This window comes from Uloborus diversus, chromosome 7 (genome assembly GCF_026930045.1).
Source record: "Uloborus diversus isolate 005 chromosome 7, Udiv.v.3.1, whole genome shotgun sequence".
In the NCBI taxonomy this organism is placed as follows: Eukaryota; Metazoa; Arthropoda; class Arachnida; order Araneae; family Uloboridae; genus Uloborus; species Uloborus diversus.
In genome coordinates, this window is record NC_072737.1 from 39,980,324 (window position 1) to 39,997,119 (window position 16,796).

Genomic DNA, 16,796 nt, shown 5'->3' on the forward strand with positions numbered 1-16,796 from the left:
AGTTAAATGTTGTTAATTGCCATGAATGTTGCTTTGTTCGAAAGATGATTCTTTGCCATTTTTATTTAAATATGATTTCTGGCATATGGCCACCTCGGCTGACTCGGAGAAGTCCAAATGGAAAGTCCAATTTTCTCACTTTTTGCAGCAATAGCGGCCGTATGTCAGGAATAAGGTGGCAGATGTTCTCTTCCAAGGCGTCAATCGTCTGTGGTTTATCGGTGCATATCAAAGACTCCACATAGCCCTACAAAAAGTAGTCCAGTGGTTAGATCGCATGATCTTGCAGGCCAGTTCACGGGTCCATTACGCGAAATTATTCGTTCACCGAAAGTTTCTTTTAATAAATCAATTGCGACAAGCGCTGTATTCATAATGAAATGGCAAACCGAACTGAACACAAAACAAGTGACAGCTATCAAAATGGCACACATATCAAAGTGCTGCCAACTTAAAGTTCTATACCTCTAAAGAAACACCCTTTAAAAATTACCAATAAATGAAGAAAAAAAAGCAAAATTAGTGTTATAATCGCTTTAAAATTGAGTTTAATTAACTACAGGTTGATTATAATTAAAGTTCCACTTTCAAAACGCTGTAAAAATAAAACCACTGGTCAGAATGACCTCAAATTTCAACGGAATATTATCGAAGAAGGGGGAAAACGTATGACAAAAGAAAAATAAATAGTTGGATTTTTTAGCAATAGATGGCGCTGCAAGTGTCAGAATATGTAAATCAAAACACCTGTCATGCGCCCGACTCATTGAAGTTGTTATAAAAACGCCAAATACATGTTTTTTTTTCTCATTTCGCATCTGAGAAGTTCACTATGACTGTCTCAATGAAAGTAATGGCCGCCCCGATCACCTGATCTTAACCCGTGTGACTTCTGGATATGGGGCTCTGAAAGCTGTTGTGTTCAGTGCTCCGATTGCAAACTTTGCTGAGCTGAAGACATGCATTGCGCAACACATTCTAAACGTGACCCCCGGAAACACCTCAATCAGTCTTAGAACATGCTGATGCTGTTTCTCGATTTCAACTTGTTACAGAAAACGAGGTATATTATATTGAACATCTTTTGCGCCAGTCTCACGAAAATTAAAGACCGATTTGATTTTTACTGATGCTTTTTATGTGGTTTTCGGCCTCAGAACAATTAAAAACTAATTTGTCCCATATGATGTGATATGACCTTTCCGTGTTGGATGGGCTTACTTAACTAACAGTGTCACACCAATACCCTCGTGCGCGCTGAGTAGTACGGAGTTTTAACGTATAGTTTACACCTTAGGTAATATTTTTTGAATTATTTGTCATTTGTAGTCGACCATTACTAAATATGATGCTTTCAGCGCCATCTATTGCTAAAAATTCCAACTATTTATTTTTCTTCTGCCATCAAGTTCCCCCCTTCTTCGATAATATTCCGTTGAAGTTTGACATCATTCTGACCAGTGGTTTTATTTTTATAGCGTTTTGAAAGTGGAACTTTAATTATAATCACCCTGTATATGAAAGGTTTAACTTTAATTTTAGATGTAAATGCTAAAAAGTGCTAACAGTATGTGAAATGAACTATTTTATTTGCATCCTTTCTTCTTTTTTATGTTTCTTTTGGGTTTACATTCCTTTTTCCTTGGGTTTAGAGATTTCTTGTATGTTTCGGGGACTTTTTGTGGTATTTGCATTTTTCTGCTGCGATGCTTTCTTTCTGAAGACCCTTTTTGACTGGAGTATTAAAGAGTGTTGCTGTAGACCTCTTTAGTTTCCATTCTTTTTTTATCTGATCCCCTCTGAAGCTTTTGGACAAGGTCGTATATCATCTGGAATAATGCTCAGAGACGTATGTCGGTTTAGCTGAGACATAGCGCTATCAGCAGTAAGAAACTCTGAATTATTGAATGAAATAGCAACTGAATCTGCTCTAGGACAGGTAGGTGCATCCAGTTTTACTACTTCATTATTCTTCCAACATAGGGTTGCTGCTGGGACAAACAGATTCAATCATAGATCCAGGAGATTGGCAGACTGGCCGATCAGTGATATAACTTGGAATAAAGTCAGTCTTGAAAACGTTTAACTTGCAGGGACACACCCCCTTCAACCCCCCCCCCCCCCTTGAAATCATTAATAATATTTACGGGGCTTGCTTCTGGTGGAAAAGAAACTGTTACCACCATTGGTTCGTCGTAAATCGTCATTGGTTTTCCTGGATTATTCACCATCCAAGAATCACAGGCGGAGTTAACATACATTTTCAATGGTCTGTGTAGGCTCTTATCAAGAGGGTTCAACTTGTGGCTACAATGTGGTGGGAATGAGAAGTGTTATTATTATTTTTAGTAGTGTAGTTTCCATGCAGAAATCAAGCCCTTCTATTAACGTGGGAGTCGTAAATGTCTAGTAAGAGAATCAGAGGTTTTTCGTTGAACATCTAGTGTTTTTAGCAAAATTCTTTAAAAATCTAGAAACATTTCAGCTGTCCATCTACCCACTAAGGAATGCACCATACATGCATCATTACATCTGGTGCGATTTTACCCTTTTTCTCTTATTTTTTTATCATTTCTGGAAAGAAGAGCACACATGTTGGAATGGGGTCGTTTCCAAAATGTTAAAAGTATTTTTTTCTGAAAGAACATGCTTAAAAACAGGATCTGACTATTTTTTAACTAAATTATTTGTGATTAAAATATTTTTAAAAAATTACTTGTTGTGCTTTCATTGTTTACACTTCTATCGTGTGACATCACAAATGATGAAAGGCCATTCAATGTTGCCCTTCACAGAACAAAATATTTAATTCGCATCTTTACTCACGTGTATTGGCAACGATATGGTTGATAGCAAGCGTAGAGCGCAATTTTAATGCGCTTCTTGATTATCATAACGTGGAAACATAGTAGAAAGATGCGCCAAATTGCATCATTTGTGACGTCATAAAGACCATGCCTTGTTTGAAAAATCGGACATTTTAAAAAATTAATTAAAAAACAAAAACTGTTGGGAAAATGAAAGTATTTTCTGGGTCCATGTAATTTTTTTTTGCTCATTCTATCCATTTCAATGACTAAAAGTAGTACTTTTGACTAAAGGAAACCACCCCATTATATAAGCATGTTTATAATAAATGATAAGCTCAAGAATAGTGCAACTAATGCAATTATTTCGTTAAATTGACATTTTACGGAATTTAAATTTCAATTGTTTAAAGTTTTGACTCTGAAAACTTAACTTGAGGCAAATACGCGAATTCGCACACTTACCCCGAAAAATGTTCGCCTACTAGCCCCAACTCACCGTATTGAAATCAAGTAACAATGGTTTGAAAGTTGTTTCATAAAATAATTCAAATATGACGTCATTTGTTGCGTAGAAGCATAGGCTATTCAATATTAATAAGTTTTGGTAATTTACTCCATTGTTATATGTTGTATAAGAAAATAGCTAAGAATGAAAAAAGTACTTTGCACTGCGAAAAAACATTTCTCTCTCGTGCAATACGTTCAGCTTGGCAGATTTGACTGAAAATACACTGACAGCAGCGAGGCAGCTACGTGGTTACGTGACAGCTCACTCAGAGAGCTGTCAAACCAAAAACGAGAAAATTATTTAACATTCACAAACTTGCCCCTTCGCACACTAGCCCCGGTCTCCGCTACTTATAAGTTAATTCGAATTAATTTTTTTCTATAGCAGCTGCATAAAAAAAAAATCTTTTTTTTTTTGCAATTGAAAGCTTTTTTGAAAGTATTGTTAAGTTTATCTACAAAAACTTTATTATTTTTCTTTTATCTGTTTAGTTCCAATGTTCTGAACGTCCATTATTGTGAAGCAAAACTTTCAAGAGTGGTCGTTAGTTATGTTTGCGAAGGCTGCTTATAAATGAACAACATTTTTTTTTTTTTTATTTCTCTCGATAAATAGAATTTTGAACTTGATTTCATCATCAAAATAATTATTGTTTTAATTTATTGCACACAAAGTCTCCGAATTAACGTATCATTGACGAATTTTGTTCATTCAACAGGCTCTTCTTGCTGATCCACTTTACATTGGTTTGAAGCAGAAAAGAGTGAACGGTGAGAAATATGATGAACTGATTGATGAGTTTATGAAAGCGGTGGTTAAAAGGTAAAAACTGTTTCCTACTATCATTAATGAGATTTCAGTTAATTATAAGTTAGGTTTATCCCTGGTGGGTTTTTTTTGCCCTATGGAAGGTAAGAAAAGGGAAAATAAAGACGGAAAGAAGAGGGGGGGGGGAATATAACCAAAGATTTAAATTATAATTATTTTTCTTGATAGTAATTTTAAAATACATCCAAACCTGTTTTTGTGCGGTGGATAGGGACTGCATAAAAAATTGCATAAAAATTGTTCAAAACTTCACCAGTAGCTTTAAAAAGTTGTTTTCGCAACATAATTGTAATTTTTTTTTTATGCGGTAGATAGGGACCGCATAAAAAAAGTCTCACATAGAAAATAACCCGAAAACTTACAAAATTGTAATCTTTATAGGAAATCAAAATGAACCAAGTGGATAATTTTTGCCGAGTACTCGGACAAAATTTCCCAAATAAGAAAAATTTTCGGAGGTCACAGTGACTTCCCATTGGGGTGCTTATGTCGTCACTTGAAGATACTACCTCGCACTCGTTTCAAAAATAATTTCGTCAATTAAGTCATAATCTTGATAGAAATTTTTATGTACCGCACAAAAAACATTCGCACAAAAAAAAAGCATAAAAAAAAGACCACATAAAAACAGGTTTGGTTGTAATTATCTATTAGTTCAATTAATAATTTAGAAAAATAACTTAAATTCAGGGTAATGTCAAGTCACGTAACGCTTATCAGGTGCAAGACTTTACAAACACCTTTTATTTATTACGTGGAGCAGTCGACATTTGAATTTTCAAGATTAAATGCAGCGATTCTAACATAACTTGCACTCAAAACGTATAAATGATGGAATGATAAATATCTACCTCAGAGAGAGAAAGAGAAAGACGTAAGTCCGAAAATTGCGATTTTTCGTATATTAGTGCATCCTATGTAGAAGCCTATTCCGAATCGAGTCATGTGAAATGTAATTCTTTAAAAAAAAATCCTTTTCAATTTTTTATTGGGGTTCAAAGAGCGCGCGTTCCATCCTTTGCATGCGCTAGAAAAAAGTTTTTCCTCTCGCCTGTCAAATTACCATTATGTGACTTATGTCCGTCTGGCTTTGAAATTCAGAAATGTTTGTTGGTTTTTTTTTTTTTTTAAATGAGTATGCGTGAGTTTAAATTTTGACCTAGTTAACATTAACAGTCCGGAGGAGATAGAGTTTTTTATTTATGTATTTAAACCCTGACGTACTTACCCTGGTGGGAGATATGGTATAGACGCGCACTGATTTTTATAGTATAGACTAGAAGGCTACTCCCACTGCTCACGATGCCTCAATCACTAACTCGCCTTCGACTGGTTGGTGTTCACCGCCTTCGGTGTGGTGGTTCAGGAACTTCGCCCTCTCCTCACTGCCTGCAGTGGCTATGCATAAACACCCTGCCATCGGCGGTGTACAAAGGGAGTTCCACCACTTGCCACCTGTCGCTTCGTGATATTTCGCCAAATTTGGCGACTAATACCGCCAAATTGGACGCTCCCGGTATGACGTTTAAGATTTTCATGGAATAGTTTTCGATTTATATCTTCGGCATGTTAAAGTTTAAAGTGTTGAGCCTGGACGAAATGGCTTTCTCCGGATATTTTGTATACAATGGTACCTGCATCGACCTGGGAAACGTTGACAGTTCGGAGGAGATAGGGTTACCTTACAGGCACACACGGACATACGCGCACAGATTTTATTTATATAAATTACATTAAATGCTTTAGTTACATTGTAATAAATATTTAGAAAATATACGATTTGTAGAACCTAAGAAATTTGGGTGCAAGTTAGAAATAACACAAAACCAACGCAATGTTGTTATAATTTCCCAAAATAAGAAACTTTCTTTCTTATTTTAAGAGATTGGGTAATTTAGTCAAGGAGTCTTTCATTTTCGTAATAAATAACCGAAAGAAAGATACAATTAGTTGGCACTTTGTTTTAACGAGTTTCTTTTTTCAGTCATAAGGTATGAATTAAAGGGAACATAGATTTTATATTCTTCATTTTGTATACAAGGAAGTAACGGATGCAGTTTATTATCTTTTTCTCTAAGTTCATTCTCGAGACCTTGCTTAGGCATAAGTAAAGTTAATTAACGTTCTTAATTAGGTTTATTATGTTCCTATTTTTTTCTGCATCAATAAACTGTCCTTGATGTTAAATCTCAGCATTAAAGCGATGAGATTTCTTTATTGCTAGTGTTTCTTTTTTTTTTCTTTCCCTTTTTACCTTTTTTTTTCATTTCTGTTTTCTAATTAGAAGCTTTTAAGCAATAAAAGGCAGTTTTTATCCAAATAGCCATTCATTGATTTTAGTTTTTATTGTGAGCACGGAGATAAAGATGTTTTTAACAAAGCTTTCTTTTGCTTTCTTTATTCCTAATTGATTTAGATTTTTTTTTAAAAATCACTTAGCCATGTTTTTCTTTATTCCTTCCTCTCTCTGAAGACGGAGAAAAATTAAGATGTTGAATTTTCTTCCATTTGTGTAACATGAGAAATATATTCTTTTTTCTTTTTCTGTTTCGATTTAAAATCGACACAAGAATCGATCGGAAAGTGTCGATTTAAAATCGACACTTTCCTGAGAAATTTTGCCCATCTGGCAATATGACTTGCGATGTACGAAGGATTGAAAGATTCTATTTGTTAACACAAGGGTGAGGAAAATCTTTTTTTTTTTTTCTTTTTTTTTTTTTTTTTTTGACAGTTACGGCCATCGACATTGCTCCAATTTTGGAACTTTCCTTCTTTCAACCGAAACACAAGGGATCTCGCCCAAGACCAAGCGACTTGTTGTCACAAACTAATAGTTACTGCTACTTTAACTAGCTCTTCTTATCTTATCCAAAGTTTTTTTTTCCTCAAATTTCAAGTACCTAAGAAACTTTTAAACCGATTTGATGGATTTTTTTAAAAATTGTATTTTATTATCATTCTCTTTTTTTTTTCGTTTTACTTTAACTTGTTTTATTCAATTTATTGTTTTATTTTTCAAAAATGGATGGCGATTAATTTCGCAACCTTTAATTCAACGAGTAAATTTAGTTTATTGGAATAAGTCCTTAGCGTTTTGTAATGTATGTTTTTAATGGGTGACTATGCTAGTCGAAAATGCACAGAATAAAGTGTTCGGACGAAAAAAAAAAAGGTTTCTTATCAATTTCTTTCATAATACAACAAATAGTGCTATGGTATCCTCTTGTGAATGGGAAGGTTGCCAGTCCGTATTTTCCTGTATATAATCCGCGGATTATCTGTTAAAAAAGTAAAATTAATGAAGTGCGGATTACGAGGTTTTTTTTTTAAGGTCCGATCGATCGCGGACTGAAAACCAGAAAGTCAAGCCGATAATGGTGTGAGTAGATTTATTGCGCAGTCTCTCAAGTAAGATTGTGCAGTGCATCAGGTTGCTGTGGTTATTTCGGAGCACGCAGTGAACGAGGAAACATGCCTTGAACAATTGCATCTCCCGCCAAGTATGGAGTGCGTGCTGTAATTCGATTTCTGAATGCTGAAAAAAGGGGCGACTCACAAAAAACGTAGAGGAATGTTGTCACCAGGCATAGTCCTTCTGCACGATAATGCGTGCCCACAAGCTGCTGCTTTAAACAAAACTCTCCTGCAGCAGTTTCGCTCGACAGTGATTGACCATCCTCCATACAGCCCTGACTTGGCGCGTCTTCCGATTACCATCTCTTTGGTCATATGAAACGCTGGCCAGAAGGACAACCGTTTGGCTCCGACGCCGAGTTGCAGATCAGCGTACAGAATTGGCTGAAAGCTTAGGCGGCTGCCTTCTATGACTAAAGGTGTCGAAAAACTGGTACCACGCTGCGACGAGCGGCGTTTACGTCGAGAAATAGCTGAAATGTGTATGTACATATTCCAAATAAAAGCGTTTCCATTGTCTTTGTGGTCTTCGTTTCGAGATCTATCGGACCTTGAAAAAAAAATAATAATAATAATAAAACCTCGTATACGCTGCCGCGCATTATCTGTGCATTTTTTTTTTTTTTTTTCTCAACACCAACACATTGAAACTCAATATTTCCAGCAGGATTCCCCATTAGAGATCGTGAACCCTGCCTGTATGTTGGTTATTTTGCATAGCTTAAATGTTCTTCTTACGCGATTCAGGCTACGTAAAATAAACAACATACAGTAAAAAAACGTAGTCTTCTGCACAAGATTAGACCGTTTGCTCCTTTCTTGACTCTTTGTGTTCAAGTAATTAGCGTACTATAATGCCAATTTTGGGAAGAAATCTTGAAATCTTAATTTTCTAGATTATTTTGTTTTTTAATATTGAATATACCTCAATAGTTATTACTTCTTCACGTTTTTAGTTCAGTTGCTGAAATTGCATCTCATATCAAATCTTCACTTTTTTACATCGTATTATACGCGGATTATACGCCGCCGCGGATTATACGAAGGTTTTTTTTTCTTCAGGCCGATTTTAGGACCTGCGGATTATACGCCGCCGCGAATAATATACAGAAAAATTACATCAAAGCAAGCAAGACTCATTTTAACAAAACTTGCTTTTCTTAGTTTAATCTTACATTTTGTATTTTTAAATAAAAGCTAAAAATCTTTGGCGACGGTTTTTTTCCCTTACTTTTTTATTTCATTGTTTATTGTAAAATGACATCAACACATTACGTTTGTAAATGTCTCATTTACAAACGTAAAAGAGAAAACAACGTCTTTAGTCCTGAGCCATTCTCGCCATTATCATTATGTTACTATTTTGTTGATCAGAAAACTTTCAAAATAAAATAATGCGCTATACAGTAGCTCCAGCTCCAGAACATATTTCGTACACATGGTAATTTTCGATGTCAACACAAAAGACGTGAACTTCTATAGTATATATTATCTGATAGCTTGAAGCTGGATCTTAACCATGTTTACTTCATGTTGGGGATTGCAAAACTTTAAAAAGAAAAAAAAAACTTTTTTAAAAAATATTTTGTTGAAGCTTTCTTTTTTTCCATAATCCTCATGTAAATAATAGCCGATGATCGAGTAACCCACGTGTTTCAACAATGAAACTCGCGCCATGGCATGGTAGTTTGATGATATGTTTTGGTAATTTTAACATGCAGCGAAAGGCTTCATTGTGACAAGATTGAACTGAATCCAGTAACTTAATTGTTTTACTGGTAAGACTCATTCCAGGGAAATGAAGAAACGAAAACAGTGAACGCTATCTACTGGAGTTTAGGGTTCATCCACTGGTGTTAGGGTTAAAATTTCAACTATCAAAATATCACCAAACAGGCAATGGCTTCGTTCAAATGTAGAAGCAATTTTCCTTGACGGCCGACTTTTTAGTTGCTTTGTAAAAGACTTTTTACTAAGTGTAAAGCAACAGTTTTTTTTTTCAGATATGGGAGATCATGTTTAATTCAATTCGAAGATTTTGGAAACCAAAATGCCTTTCGGTTATTGGAAAAATACAATGATGACTACTGCACTTTTAATGATGATATTCAAGGTAATTAATCGATAAAATATTTTCATTTTTCGTAGTTAATTTTGATTTATTTCTCTGTGTCGTGTTATATTTCCACAAATGCTTGAAATTTCATTCGACTTTATTATTTATGATCTGAAGTCATTTAAACTGTTTTAAATTCCAGGTACTATTTTGTTTCTTGTTATTGTACTTAAATTTAAAATATGTAAAAATAATCAGACCTAATTAAATAACCCCTGTCACTCAAAAACAAAAAAGTTCAGAAAAAAAAATCTTCTATCTAACTCAATAGCACAGATTAAAACTCATAATGTTATGTCAAGTGATGATGACGATCCACTAATATTCGTGTCACATTTAAGAATGGTTACCTGTCCTTTAGAGAATGCACCACAGCAGTGAATCTCAACCTGTGGTCCGCGAGCAACTTTCATGCGGTCCGCAAGCAGCAAGTGAAAATGAATCGATATCATTTTTGTAGTTGTAATTAAATTTGTTGAAGAAAATTTTTGTATTCATCTCATTTCATTCAATGTAGTTGTTGTGAGATTATTGTTTTTATCGTGGGCGATTTGCTTAGGATTCGGAACGGTACCAAGTGGTCCTAAAAAGTTGAGAACCAATGCACTAGAGCACTAGGTCTGCAAATGACAAGGACCCAATACACAGCCCCATTAGAAACAAACAAAAGGAACTACTGTCTGACCACGGATTGTATGGAAAGACAAACATCCGTTTTACAGCCGGAAATGGACGAATCTATTAGTTTTTACCGATTGCAGCTTTTGCAGAAGCAGAGTCTCATTCAACTGAGCGGAATACGCGCATTAAATTTTTACTTTTCCCCCTTATTCACATAAATTCGTCTTATCTGGACGTTCGAAAATTCCATGTAATCCGTGGTTGGACAGTATGCAAATTTTACGACGAGTTTCCTTCTCGTTGCTTGTTGTATTTTTTTAACAAGTTTAAATTTATTCGTAAAAAATATGAAGTGTTTTACCTATAAAAAGAATTATCAGTTCAACTTTTCGATCCGCAGGTACGGCCTCAGTTGCTGTAGCTGGTATCCTCTGCAGTGTAAAAATCACAGGCACCAAAGTATCTGAGCATACTTTCTTATTCTACGGGGCTGGAGAGGTAAGTTTCAACATTAGACATTCTTTCTTTTTTTAAATTTTATTAATTCCGTGAGGGGTTTTCATAAAATAATCATGTCAGAAAAATTTAAAAATATGACATCATTCGAAATTATCTTGCTGTGGTTTGAGCGTTGATGTAAAAATATATGTAAGGGCCTTAGCTCTGGTATAACTGGTTCAATTCAAACGCTTTAAAGGAGATTTATTTGACCAGTTAAACTTGTATTTTCTGTTTATTTCGTTTTGATCTTTTTTCCTATTATTGTCGATATCTATCTTTCAGGTAAATCATGCAACGGGTTGTAAACTCATTCTACTCCCCCCCCCCCCCCACCACTTTCTTGTTGATCTGATAATGTTGAATGCTGCCCAAAAAATCAATTTTTTTTCCCTTTTCAGTTTGAAAGCAAATTTACACTATCATGTTTCTTTCTATTATGTACAGTTCTGGAAGAAAACAGAACTCGTTCATATTTGAATGCTTACGCTATAAGCACATGAAGGAACAATGTACTCTATAAAATGTCATTAATAAATCGTTATTAAGTGGCGTTATTCACTTTAAAATTGAAAATGACAACCATGAACTTTTGTTTCAGACTTAAAATTAGCGTTAAAATTTAGCTTTATATACCTACTAGTGATACTCGCACGACTTGGTCCGTAGTAGAAAAATAAAAGGTCATTTGGTTCTACTGTATATTTACAAATGATGGATGATGAATTTCTCGCCAATTTGCTATATTCATTTGCTTACCCATGTTACGGTTCCACGTTATGATAATTTGGTAATTTACTCGTCCACGTTATGATAATTTGCTAGGCAAAATGTTCTTAAAATAGGAATATAAAAAGAATAAAATCGATTTTTTGAAAAATCGCTTCGAGGTGCACACCCTACAAATTTTTGTGCCAAATTTCATGAAAATCAGCCGAACGTTCTAGGGCGTGCTGCAGAGATCCAGACAGAGAGACTTTCAGCTTTATTATTAGTAGAGATTTTCGTGTACTTTTTAGTAAATCAGTTGCTTTACAATTGTACTGAGGAAAATTCACTTTCAATGTTAAAAAAACATAGATGCGATACTAAATAGATACACAGCGAGAAACCAGTTCCATGGGCAACTGAAGAGACGAATAAACGGGCAAGCGTCCGAAATATGCATGCATGAAGCTTAGTGCATGTGCGCAAACAGCTGTTACTGAGGATGTAATTAGCATTGCATCCTGGGTAGGCTACACTTTTGCCGTTTTGCCCGTCTTATTCAAGATTTGCGCGTTCAATGTGGCTGCTGCTGCGGAGTTGTGTATCTAGTTATACTAGGTCTATGCAATGTGTTAAAATGCTTTTTGATGTTTTTGAATAGATACTATCGATAAGATGCAATTGTAACTATGGTAACTTCAAGTTTCCTTTTCATTTCTAGGCAGCCTTAGGTATAGCAGATCTTTTAGTAATGGAGATGGAAGAAGAAGGTCTTTCCAAAGAGGATGCGTCAGCAAGAATTTGGATGCTAGATTCAAGAGGACTTGTAGTGAAAGTAAGAATGACCTCGTTTCTGGACTACACTGCCGTGTGCAGGTAAACGGCAGTATCTGCAGAAATGAGTTTTCGAGATATTTGAAGAAACGCGTATTTGATTCAATATTAACAATAGGGAATTTTTGGAATTCGATGTCTTTTTCGCGCCTTTTTTTCAGCGGAAACCAAATAAACGAGCTTGTACAATAAAGATAACGTACAATAGATGACAAGAATGCAAAAAAATGAAAAATTAAAAATTTGCAGTTACTGCCCTTTACCTGCAGACGGCAGTACAATTCTCTGCAATTGACTATAGACATAATTATATCTTCATTCAAAAGAACTTGCAGTTGTCCCCCAATTTCTGGACTACAATTAAAGATCTAGACTAGGAGTTCTGAATAGTAGCCACTTTGACTTTTGGTAGCCATTTTTTCTAAGAAATATATCCATTGCAAAAAAAAAAAATAAATAAATAATGAATAAATAAACTTGGGCGTTTGCTCCGATTTACGTTGCCAAGGTCGAGACGACTGATGGGCTGAACGTATCAAGATCAGAAGCGGATTGTCCTACCACGATATATGATATGATTTTTTACAAATAAAGAAACACATGGTTGCCACTTTTGGCGTCTAAGACGATTTTTTGGTAACTATTTTCAATGAAATGAAATGTTGCCCGTTGGCGACTGGCGACCGCTAATATAGAGAACTACAAAGGAGGCAGTGAGAAGCAAAGGGATGTGAGTGGCAAAATTAATTATTTAGAGATATCCAGTACAAATACTAGGGGACCTTCTCCTCTGTCTTGGTGCAAGAGATAGTACTAGTAGTTCGTACTAGCTTTTGTAGGTACTGCTGTATAACATGATTTAGAAAAAAAATTCCGTGAAAGCCTACCTAAGACGTTATCTTTAAACGCGTTTCACTCAAAACTTGAAAATGTCCACTTACATCCCTTTGCTTCTCACTGCCTCAAATGATTGTAAACATATGTATTCGGACTGTTACAGTTAATAGCAAGTTTTTCATTCCAAAACAAAGATTTTATATCATATCAAACGGAGTAATTAAAGCTGATCTTATTAATCTTAAATGGGTTAGTTTGAATTTAGGTTCAGATTTCGTATCTAAAAGTGATGTGTGTGTGTGTGTGTGTGTTTTTTTTTTTTTTTTTTTTTTTTTTCACTATGATTTACGTTTTTATTCAAAATCATTATCAGATTTAACAAATTGAATTTTCGAATTAAAAATAACTTTAATTTCCATAGTGTCATTACTGAAGCAAAAAAAAAAAAAAAGTTAGAAAAAAAAATCCGCATTATTCCTTTAACTCTGAGAAGAAGATTCCTTAAACTTTTTAAGGACAGGATTTTTAATATGTAGTTTTCTGATTCTCAACTGTAATCATTTTTATCAAATTATAAATTTTAGTGAATCTGCTTGACCTTTAATCGTCAACATGTACTATTGGTGCCTTAAACCTTTATGTATCTTATGTTATAGAGTCGAGATGCTAAGTCTTTGAATGGTCATAAAGTATTTTATGCCAAGGAACACGCAGAAACAAAAGATTTAGAGCAATTGATGGAGGAGATAAAACCTTCTGTACTTATAGGTGAGTACATCGATCATCTAGTTTCTCATTTTTATTTGCATTGCTACATTTTATAGTAGTTTGATTGTCTGTAAATGTCGGACTAGTCACGGTACTTTTTTTTTTTTGGAATTTAAGTAACAAGCGGGATCAATTTGTTGTGGTTCTCTGGGATCATGTAATAGGTCATAAGTAATAAAAGGCAAAAAAAAAAAAAAGTAGAGTTAAAGTTAAGAAAAATCTACCTGAAAATTCGAAACTTAAGGATATGGAAGTGTAGGTAAAAGACAAAAAAAAAGAAAAAAAAGTTTGATTGAAAAAAAAAAATAAATAAAATAAAGTCGGGTTGATAAAACGTCTGCCCATAATTATAAGTAACTAGCACAGATCAATTCCAGAGCTCAAAATTAGTTAAAATACATCAAATATTGATTAATTCTACATTAAATATTGGTTATTGGACAATCACGCCATCAACTGATACAGCATTTCAGGGCAACTTTTACGTAATAGAAACTACTCTCTGCCCATGCATTCTTTCTTAAACTGTGCACGTTGAAAATATGAATGAACTCTACTTTGAAAACTGTCAAGTCAGTGGCGCACACGGGAATTTTTCAAGGGGGGGGGGGGGGTCCAAAATCGAATGTACACCATTCTCATATACTCCAGCACGCATCCAAAGATATTCTTTTGATTTTATCAATTGTAGGGAACAAAAATCATTTAAAAAAAATTGAGTAATTACTTAGCATTAGTTAATTAAATAAATTCATTAATAACTAGTGGTACCCGCACGGCTTTGCCCGCAATAGAAAATTAAAAGGTCTTTTGGTTCGCCTGTATATTTACAAATAATGTATAATGACTTTTCTCGCCAATTAACTTGTGCCCATGTTACGGTTCCACGTTATGATAATTTCGTAATTTACTCGTCCATCTTATGATAATTTTGTTCTTAAAATTGGAATAGAAAAAGAACCACATCGAATTTTCGAAAAATCACTTCGAAGGTGCACACCCCAATGCTACAAACTAACTTTGTGCCAAATTTCATGAAAATCGGGAGAACGGTCTAGGCGCTATGCGCGTCACAGAGATCCTGTCAGACAGAGATCCAGACAGAGAGAGAGAGATTCGGACAGAGAGACTTTCAGCTTTATTATTAGTATAAAGAATTAAAGACAAGCACTTAATTAAATCACCCGAAAGCACAACAAGAAGTTCCGTCTAGAACTAAACGAGCCTACTTTCCCGTATACCTATACTACTTTCTAGTACCTGATCAATATTCTCAAAAAACGAACAAATAAAATAGCAGCACTTTTTTCCATTAAAAATTTTTTTTTAACAGCTTTCAAAACGAAAGAATAATAATTAAAATTAATAAACTCATTAAAATAAATACATCATATCAAAAAAAAAAAAATCGTCTCTTTTTCCCCTGCTGCCAAAAATAAATTTTTTTAAATGAATTAATGCTCTTACCAAAATAAATAAAAACAATAAAATGTCAACTGAAAGAAATAATTTTCATTGTCAAAAAAAAAAAAAAAAAAAATTGTCTGCGCATATTTTTATGTAGAAACATAAATGATTTCGAGTTTATCCGCCGAAAACTGAATACCTAAATTAAAACTTTAGCGTGAAAATATAAACAAGTCATATCAACAATAATTATTTCACAGTTAAAACCATAGCTGTGGAGTCAGAGTCAATCTCATTTTGGGATAAAGGAGTCGGAGTCGAATATCCAAGAATCGGAGTCAGTCATTTGTCCTCCGTGTATAAATTTTTTCCAAAGCTACGAAATCAGAGTCGAAGTCGGGGAGTCGGAGTCCGATTAATTGTCGGGCACAGAAGTCGGAGTTTGGAGTTTGGCGTCAAGAGCTATTTCCAACAAAATTTGTTTGAAGTAAATCCGTCTTCAAGTACGGAATCTACATTGACTTTCAGTTTCCCCGTAGGCGCTATTGTTAAGGGATTTGAACTGTTCAAAATTTAACGGAAAATTGTTCAAATCAAAATGACATTTTATATACAAGTTTTTCATCAATAGCTTTTTCCTACAAAGTTTGTTTGAAGCAAATTCGCCTCACAGTTCGGAATTGCCTTGATTTTCCCCGTAGGCGCTAATGTTAAGTTTTTTTGAACTGTTGAAAATTGAACAAAAAATAGTTCAAATCAAAAAATGAAATATAGGAATGAGGTGTCCTCGCCGAGATCTTTCGATCAAAAAATTTTTTTTCTAATCGGACTATTCACTGAAAAGTTATTAGGGGGGGACAGACAGACAGACCGACAGACATTTTTCCCCGTCTCAATACCCTACTTTCCAATTTTTAATACTTCGATATTTATTTAATTATTTTATTTATTTTTGACTTTTTTTTGTTTTTCGCGATATTTTTTAAGATGCATTAAGCCTTCTTTCTTGCTTTTTTCTTCTTTTCTGACTTTTACTGGGAAAGTAGGCTAAAAATGAATATATGTACTTTTCTCATTGTTAAAAATAAAAACAGTAAAGCTAAATCGTCAATATAAAACCATTTATGTTCAGATACAGTTCGATTTTGTAGGAGAAGAAAGAAAGAAAATAATTTTTTTATTTTTTTATTTATTCAGTCTGAAATTAGTTTTACGTTTGCTTGGAATTATTTTATGTGCTACATACATAGGATATAGTCAATCAGAAAAACTCAAGGGCGAAGGGGACACAAGAGGAGGGTCCGGACCCCTGGACCCTCCTCTTGTGTCCGCCACGGGGTCAAGTTATTCCCTTTTTCCACTAAATAAATTCCTGGGAAGAGATTTTGAAAAATTTGAAAGAATTATATATTGTCGAGTGGGATATCACCGATGTAAAATAGCA

At 34.5% G+C, this 16,796-nt stretch overlaps 1 protein-coding gene across 1 annotated transcript in view; it reads left to right on the forward strand.

The window, feature by feature from the left end:
- The window catches only part of LOC129225576 (NADP-dependent malic enzyme-like), a 79,882-nt gene that overhangs the window by 45,837 nt on the left and 17,249 nt on the right, over nt 1-16,796 (forward strand). Inside the window, exons 6-10 of the mRNA XM_054860025.1 lie at nt 4,037-4,140; nt 9,567-9,676; nt 10,701-10,798; nt 12,228-12,341; nt 13,834-13,945. Coding sequence (XP_054716000.1) covers nt 4,037-4,140; nt 9,567-9,676; nt 10,701-10,798; nt 12,228-12,341; nt 13,834-13,945 — 538 coding nt within the window. The remainder of the gene's footprint in view (nt 1-4,036; nt 4,141-9,566; nt 9,677-10,700; nt 10,799-12,227; nt 12,342-13,833; nt 13,946-16,796) is intronic.